Here is an 8,977-nt window from a genome sequence, read left to right on the forward strand (position 1 = left end):
TGGGAGGGAGTTGTGCCAGACCGGTATCTTTGCAAGATGGCAGCTATCGAGCTAGCGCTTGAAGAGAGAGTCTCCCTTCTCTATGTACTGTGGAGAGCAGAGCAGCAGCGTAAAAGACGTCCTCGCCGTACCTGGGTCCATCAGGTCCTCCAGAGGCATGAGCAGTTTGGTGAGTTTCACCACTTGCTCCAGGAGCTGCGCCTGGATGACGGCCGATTCCAGCGCTATCACCGTCGGCCAGTTTGAGGACCTGCTTTCCCTCGTCGGTCCCAGCATTGCCCGCCTAGACACCAACTACAGACGCTCAATCCCACCTGCAGAGCGCCTGTCCGTCTGCCTGAGGTTAGTAAAACTATTTAATACGGTAGTCCTTTATTGATATCTGTGCTAATATGCTAATCCATCCAGTTATACACTGCTAACATGGATGTGCTATGCTAACAGTGAATGCTGTCGGTGTTTACTGAAAGCAAACTGTGGTACAGAGACGACTCTTTATAATATTTCTAGTGATACTCAGAAGGTCTCATCAAGTCCCGATTTAATTCGATTTATGCTGTTATCAGTGTTTGAATGATAGCATGGCTGTGGTGTCACATCAATGTATGCGCTCGGTGTTTGCTGATATCAAACTGTAGCATTAGGACCACTGAGTTAACCTTTGTAGTGATACTCACTCCTTTTTATTTAGACCTGGTTTAATTCTGGGATAGTTGAATATTTGTATATAATCCCTGCAGCTGTCAGACTCTATAGCAGGGGTCACAGCCTTTATTAAAACAGAGTTAGATAAAACTGTGAACAGTTTGGTTCATCTCTAGTTACATGGTTCTATCTTGATAAGCTATGTCTTATCACAGATTAATTTTTCAAAAATATTAATGATTTAAGCAAGGAAAGGGCTACATGTCAACATACAACTCTTTATTTCTATTAATGTCTTACTTCATTCCTACCTGATTGACATGTTTAGGAATTATGAGTGATTGGCTCACTGTAGTTGTGAAAGTTGCTACCAATCAAATTATGATATGTTAAAGTTAAAACAAAACACAACTGTTTTAGATATTATCTAATATACATTTTGTAATTATCCTTATAATTACAAAAGGTTTTATGTAAGATTCATGTTTTGTGATTTAAATCTGACATCACAAAAGTATTTTGGAATTTGAATAATGTATTTTGTAACTGCAGTACACATAATACTGATTTTGAACAATTTTGTCCAGGTTCCTTGTCACCGGGGACTCCTTCAGGACCATCGCGTTCAGTTTCAGAGTCGGTGTGTCCACGGTGAGCCAGATCACCCCCAAGGCAGCGACGTCCATCTGGGACTGTCTAGTGGACGACTTCATGGCTGTGCCTTCACCTGGAGACTGGCGCTCCATCACAGAGGGATTCCAGGAGCGCTGGAACTTTCCTCTGTGCTGTGCAGCTCTGGATGGGAAGCACATCCAGACAAAGGCACCCCATATATCATATAGGAGACACACACATTGATATACACTAAATATTCATTTCATTTCTTTTTTGTGGTGCCCAAATTGATGCACCTGCTTGATTTTGTTTAAACAATTATTGCACACTTTCTGTAAATCCAGTAAACTTCTTTTCACTTCTCAAATATCACTGTGTGTGTCTCCTGTATGATATTTAACTGACATTTTTTATTGTAACAACCAACGATTTATACAGGAAAATAATGTCTATTAACAAGGTTGCCCAAACTTCTGCATCCCACTGTATCAGTATATTTTGTCATTAGTATAATATGAAATAAATTCTACATGTGTCAAGTCGTGTGCCAACATTTGCTGTGTAGTAGAACTGAGACATTAGTCATTATAAACATTTATTTGAAATAATATTAAAAGTCTCAAACAGAAAAACATTAAACATAAATATATAAAATATAAGAATTTACAGAGAGACAGGAATAAAAAGGACCAGCTGCTCTCCAGAGCAGGAACAAGGCTGAGGAGGAAATGCTCCATTGGAGACTGGTGTGGCCTCTTCAGGGACTCCAGGATGGCCAGCTCCACCGCCGATGGACCGTCCTGGGACCCGTCCCTCATCTGCCTTGGAGCCGTCCTCCTCTGTGGGCCTGTAAAACAGCACAAAACACAAAGAAATGAGAAGGCTGCTACTAGATTTTAATTTCAACATTGAAAAAAACAAAAACAACAACAGTGTGGAGGTATGTAACAACGACAGGAGAGGTCTCAGTGTCTCACTCCAACAACTTTATTAACTGACAGAACTTCACATATAGTCAGCGCCAAAATCTCCACCCCCACACTTCCCTTCAACTTGTGTGTGAGTGGAGCCACCTGGTGGTCCGCCACACATACCCCCCCTTGAACACACAGTCAGGTCTCCATTCAGTCCAGGACCCTGGGTCTAAGCAAACGACCCGCACGACTGAACCTGGGAGGGAGAGAACAGGCAGAGGAAGGTCCATCCTGTGAACGAGGCTGGTGAAGGCGAGCAGGAAAGGCAGGAGGAGGCTCAAACGTTGGTGGTCCGGGGGTAGTCCTGGGGGGAAAACCAGAGACTGTCAACCCCAGCGCAGGAGGTCGGCCACGGCGAGGGGCCTGGGCCGGCACTACATCACTGTCCGGAAGAACATGTGCTGGTTTAAGTCTGTCAACACACACAGTCTCCCTTCGACCCCCAAAATCCAAAACAAAATGTTTCTGGCCCGGTTCAATAACCCTGAACGGGCCGTCATACAGCGGCCGCAGCGGTGTCCTGTGGGCATCGTGCCTGACAAAAACAAACTTAGCAGTCTCTAAAGTCTTTGGAACAAAAGTGTCAGGCACGCAATGGTGCACCGGACCAGGAACCCGAAGCGAGTGCAAAAGCGGGGTGAGAGAGAGCACCGATGGATCGAAGCAGGGAGGAGGATTTTCAGGCAAGAATTCTCCAGGCACGCGGAGGGGCTGACCAAACACTAGCTCAGCTGGGGAAGCGCCGAGATCCTCCTTAACCGCAGAGCGCAGCCCAAGCAAAACCCACGGGAGGCGGTCAACCCAATTGCCATCCTTTAAGGAGGCGCGAAAGGCAGCCTTCAGCGACCGGTGGAACCGTTCACACATCCCATTAGCCTGCGGGTTGTATGCGGTTGTGCGGTGGACTTTAGCCCCCAGTCCATCAGCCATGGCCGACCAAAGCTCGGAAATGAACTGGGGGCCTCTGTCTGACGTAATGTCCGCGGGTGGGCCGAAACGCGAGACCCAGGTCGACAAAAACGCCTTGGCCACCACTGCTGCGGTAGTGGACGCCAGGGGGACCGCCTCCGGCCACCTGGTGGTCCGGTCAACAACAGTCAAAAGGTGCGTAAAACCTTGTGACTGCGGCAAGGGACCCACCAGATCGACATGCACATGATCGAAACGTTTGCCGGGTATGAAGAACGGCTCCAGGGGCGCCTTGGTGTGTTTATGAACCTTCGCGCGCTGGCAGGGAATGCACGCCGACGCCCATTCCTTAACAGATTTGCGAAGGCCTGGCCAAACAAATTTAGAGCTGACCAGTTTAACAGAGGCCCGGACCCCTGGATGAGAGAGAGCATGTACCGAGTCAAAAACTTGACGACGCCAGGAAGCGGGAACCACAGGGCGAGGGCGGCCGGTGGAAACGTCACAGACGAGGAGGGGACCACCGTCCTGCACGGGTCTGTCCTCCAGTATGAGGCCCGTCTGGGTGGATTTAAGCGCGAGGATGTCAGGGTCACCGCTCTGATCGGCAGCCATGGCGGAGTAGTCTATGCCGAGAAAGACGGGAGAAACCAGCGCACGGGACAAACAGTCAGCCACATGATTGGATTTACCAGCCACGTGCCGAATGTCCGTGGTAAACTCAGAAATGGCTGCCAACTGGCGCTGCTGGCGTGCACTCCATGGATCGGAAACCTTGGACATGGCAAACGTCAAGGGTTTGTGGTCCACGTATGCGGTAAAGTGACGACCCTCGAGAAAAAACCGGAAATGACGAGACGCCAGGTGGAGCGCCAGTAGCTCCCTGTCAAAAACGCTGTAATTGCGTTCGCTGTCACGTAGCGTACGGCTGAAAAAGGCGAGCGGTTGCCAGACACCCGAGATTCGCTGTTCCAGCACCGCACCCACCGCTATGTCCGACGCATCAGTGGTCAACGCAATCGGCGCTGAGGGGGATGGGTGGGCCAGAAGGGCAGCATTAGCTAACGCTGACTTAGCATCAGAAAACGCTTGGATGCTGTCCGGAAACCAGTCAACGGGATCATTAGCTTTTTTACCCTTTAACGCCCCATAAAGGGGCTTCAGCAGATGTGCCGCTCTGGGGAGAAAACGGTTGTAAAAATTCACCATCCCCAAAAATTCCTGCAGTGCCTTAACAGTCGTGGGATGCGGAAATTCCGAAACAGCTCGGACTTTGTCAGGCAACGGAACCGCGCCCTCGGCGGAAACACGGTGCCCAAGGAAATCGAGAACGGGCAACCCAAACTGGCATTTAGACAGATTAATAATCAGTCCATGCTCCGCCAAACGCTGAAAAACCTGACGCAGATGGAACATGTGCTGCTCCTTCGAGCTGCTGGCCACCAGTATATCATCAAGATATACAAAAACAAAGGGCAGCCCGCGCAAGACCGAGTCCATCAACCGCTGGAAGGTTTGGGCGGCACCTTTCAGGCCAAATGGCATGCGCAGAAACTCGAAAAGGCCGAAAGGTGTAATTACGGCGGTTTTGGGGACATCCTCCGCGCGCACGGGAACCTGGTGATATCCCCGTACCAAATCGATCTTAGAAAAAACCGAGGTCCCCGCAAGATGGGCGGAAAAATCTTGGATGTGGGGAATGGGATAACGATCGTTCTCCGTGACATTATTAAGACGGCGGAAATCCCCACAAGGTCGCCACCGACCATCAGATTTAGGCACCATGTGTAACGGAGAAGCCCAGGCACTGTTCGAACGCTGCACGATGCCCAGACGCTCCATGGTGGCAAATTCTTCCCTAGCGACAGCCAGTTTGGCGGGGTCGAGGCGGCGCGCGCGCGCGAACACCGGGGGCCCTACTGTAGTTATGTAATGCTCCACCCCATGCTTCGTCACCGTGCTCGAGAAAGTGGGGACAGTGAGTGAGGGAAACTCAGAAAGCAAACACTGAAAAACGTCACCCGAATCTACTGAGTTAGCATGCACCACGGGCTGAGCACCCCGAGTCAAACAGGGTAATGAGGAAAAGGACACAGCATCAATTAAACGTCTGTTAGCCACATCAACCAGTAGTCCGTGAGCACAAAGAAAATCAGCGCCTATTATAGGCACAGAGCTAGCAGCAACAACAAAGTTCCACTGAAAGTCACGGTCGTGAAAGCAAACAGTCACCAACCTTTCACCGAAGGTTTTGATGGGAGAGCCATTAGCCGCTGTTAGCAATGGCCCGCAACCCTCAGCTAGCCTGTCCGAGCCAGCCGGGGGAAGAAGGCTCTTCTGTGAGCCGGAGTCCACCAGGAAACGCCTCCCCGAGCGTGAGTCCTCTAAGAAAAGCAGCCTTTCCTTGTTGCCAGCGGTCGCGGCTGCTACAGAGCGCTGACATGCCCGTTTCCCTGGGTCTGGAAACTGCAAGGCGGGAGGCAGCGCCGTGCCTTCGCTCCAAAACGCTGGTGATAAAAACAAAGCCCCTTTCCGCGGTGCCGCCGTGCAGCGATTCCGGCCACAGTGGACGAGTCGGAGGGCCCGTGGAGCATCGGTGAGGGGGAGGGGGAAAACGCTGGTGGGTCCTGAATAACCGTCTGGACGCCGAAAGTCCTGGTAGCCAGGAGGATGCGATCCGCCTCTTCCGCAAGGGAGCGGTAATCCTTCGTGGCCAATAGCGGGGAGTTGGCAAGGCCAGCGCGCACTGGAGCCGGCAGCTGTCGAAGAAAGAGGTGGGTGAAGAGAAATCCTCCGTCCTCCGCGCCCAGCAAGGACAGCATGCTCTCCATGAGCTCGAGGGCGGTGCCGTCGCCCAGGCCCGCGATGGAAAGGAGTTTCTCGGCCCGCTCAGCATCAGAGAGGGAGTAACGCCGCAGCAGCAGCCCCTTGAGGGCGGCGTACTTGCCCTGGGCTGGGGGATCCCGGAGGAGAGTCATCACACGGCGGGTTGACAGCGGGTCAAGTGAGGCCACCACATGGTGGTATTTAGTGTCGTCGGCTGAAACTCCACGAAGAGCAAACTGAGCTTCTACGTGCATGAACCATGAAGGAGGATCGTGAAGCCAAAAATCCGGCAATTTAAGCGCCACAGCAAACGCAGCCATCGGCGGAGGTGAAGGTCCGGCGGCCGCCGATGCTTCCAGGCCAGAGCTGGCTTCGTCGTCGAGCCTTAGCATGTTCACTACAGGGGTCACCAATGTGGAGGTATGTAACAACGACAGGAGAGGTCTCAGTGTCTCACTCCAACAACTTTATTAACTGACAGAACTTCACATATAGTCAGCGCCAAAATCTCCACCCCCACACTTCCCTTCAACTTGTGTGTGAGTGGAGCCACCTGGTGGTCCGCCACAACAGGATATAATCAGATTGGTTGTAGATATTTAGTAAAGGTGATCACAAGGGAATCCCACCGACTAAAAAGGTATCAGTGCTTGCTGTACATATCTGTGGGTGCAGCAGCAGGAGCTCAGGGACTGGGGATGCTCTGCTGCAGAATCAGTTGGTTCTATCAATACAGTATTAAATGTTAACAGGTTCGATATAATAATCGTAGAGTAGACAGTGGTCCCTCATTTATTGCAGGGGTTCTCAGAATAACTAGCCCCTGGTCACAGTTCTCACAATTGATTCTCAAAGTGCAAACCTTTGTAGATAGCAAAACGTAAAAGTATTATTATGCCGCGGTTTGTCTTCATCTGCCCGCCACTTTCGTGCGCCTTTTTCCCTCACGGTGCAGTTGTCTATTTCCGAATGAGGCTCATAGTTATGGGTGTTTTTGTGCTGTTTTTTCTATTGGACGCGATGGTTATCAAAACCAAACGTGATAAATTTGGCAAGCGCAGGAGATTTGTCAATCAGGCTGCAGAATGCAATGCTGTACTGTGCAATAAAAAAATCAGCGAAAAAGCAAAGCAGTGACGGATGAACAGCGGGACCACTGTGTGCTGTTTATTAATAAACAATAAAATATATTCCTAAATGATAACATGCATAAAAGCAGAACGGTATTTGTACGTCAGTGGGAAAATAGCGGTGGCTTGCTAGCTTTTGTGCGGCTTCCCCGGGTCAGTGAAAACTTTCAAAAGAGAAATGAATGAACTTACCAGGTTGCCCGATCTCTTCACATATCTTCCTCCAAGCTCGGTCCTTTTTATTCCTGTCTCGGTACTGAAAGCAGCTGGTGTTGTACAGCTCCGAGTTGTTTGCTACCGCATTGATTAGCCTTCCCCTCCATTGAAGTATGAAAGGCTTTGGCTGGATCTGCCCCTTTGACCTAGGTAACAGCCACGTCACCAGGCTCCTGATTGGTTGTCGCGGCGCGATTTGACGCTGGAGTTCAGATTTTTCCAACTCGAGCGGTAGACGCGAAACGCGCGTATGCACAAAATGCAACACAAAAACTCACGCGCGTGGTTTTATTCGCGAGTCAAACGCGCCAGACGCGCTACACTGACGCGCGTTTCACGCGTTTTGGCGTTTTCGCGACGCAAATCTGCTTCCGAATTTTCGCGGGACCCGCAATCGCGCGTCATCGCGCCTTTCCATTGACTTTACATGTAAACCTGACGCTCTATTCGCGTCCATCGCGTTCGGTGTGAACACACCGTAAGAACGCCCATTTAGGATAGCCGCACGTTTTGAGTGCTTCCTTTACATGTGTGTGTTCCTTCTTTTTTCCTTCAGGCTTAGAGGGAACATGTTCTGCCCGGTGGTGTAGGGTCCTAATTACTCCAAGTTTGTGTTCCAAAGGGTGATGGGAGTCAAAGAGGAGGTACTGGTCCGTGTGTGTGGGCTTCCGGTAAACTTCGATGTTGAGTTTGCCGTTCTCTTCAATGTGCACAGCGCAGTCCAGGAAAGGCAAACAGTTGTCCTTTGTGTCTTCCCTGGTGAACTTGATGTTTTTATCCACAGCGTTAATGTGCGCAGTGAAGGATTCCACTTCTTGTGTCTTGATTTTGACCCAGGTGTCGTCCATATATCTGTACCAGTGGCTGGGTACTCTTCCATTGAAAGAGCCAAGAGCCTTCCTTTCCACTTCCTCCATGTAAAGGTTGGCTACAATAGGTGACACGGGGGAGCCCATGGCACAGCCATGTTTTTGTCTGTAAAAGCCTTCGTTGTATTTGAAATATGTAGTGGTGAGGCAGAGGTCTAACAGTGTGCAGATCTGATCGAGTGTGAAGTTGGTCCTGTCCTCCAAGGAGCTGTCTTCTTGTAGTCGTTTTCTGACAGTCTCCACGGCCTCCGTGGTGGGTATGCAAGTGAAGAGAGAGACTACATCAAAGGACACCATGGTTTCATCTGGATCCAGGGTAAGTTTCTGGACCTTGTCGGTGAAGTCGGTGGAGTTCTTGATGTGGTGTGGGGTGTTCCCCACGAGAGGAGCAAGGATGGTAGCAAGGTGTTTAGCAATGTTATAAGTGGCTGAGTTTATGCTACTGACTATGGGTCTGAGTGGGACAGCTTCCTTGTGGATTTTAGGAAGTCCATAGATGCAGGGTATGGCATCCCCTGGGTAAAGGCGGTCAATAATTTTGTCCTTTTCAAAGTCTTGAAGGCAAGCTATAACTTTCTTTTTGTAGCTGCTTGTGGGGTCTCGCTTTAAGGCTTCGTAGGTATTGTTGTCACTGAGGAGAGTAGTGATCTTTGTATGGTAATCTGTAGTGTTTAGGACCACGGTGCATCTCCCCTTATCAGCTGGTAAAACAGTGATGTTGTGGTCTTTGCTCAGGGAAGCGACGGCCTTCTTTTCCTGTATCCTGTATTTCCTGTATCCCCCAAGAATATCC

General features: G+C 50.1%; 1 protein-coding gene across 1 annotated transcript; it reads left to right on the plus strand.

Annotated features, from left to right (window-relative positions):
• On the plus strand, positions 1–1,746 carry LOC146619982 (uncharacterized). Its single transcript, XM_085369910.1, has 2 exons — positions 1–342; positions 1,233–1,746. Exons 1-2 carry the CDS (start codon positions 83–85, stop codon positions 1,501–1,503), a joined length of 531 nt encoding a protein of 176 aa, XP_085226036.1. The 5' UTR covers positions 1–82; the 3' UTR covers positions 1,504–1,746.
• The last annotated feature ends 7,231 nt before the right edge of the window (positions 1,747–8,977 follow it).

Source organism: Diplotaxodon limnothrissa, linkage group LG13 (assembly GCF_057381915.1).
Source record: "Diplotaxodon limnothrissa isolate DT_005_m linkage group LG13, D_limnothrissa_male_GT1.1, whole genome shotgun sequence".
Taxonomy (NCBI): domain Eukaryota; kingdom Metazoa; phylum Chordata; class Actinopteri; order Cichliformes; family Cichlidae; genus Diplotaxodon; species Diplotaxodon limnothrissa.

Bases quoted from the DNA above. Each gene is read 5' to 3' on its own strand.
- LOC146619982 (XM_085369910.1), top strand. From the start codon at position 83: ATGTACTGTGGAGAGCAGAGCAGCAGCGTAAAAGACGTCCTCGCCGTA. The intron at 343-1,232 runs GTTAGTAAAACT...AATTTTGTCCAG, and splicing joins CGCCTGTCCGTCTGCCTGAG to GTTCCTTGTCACCGGGGACT.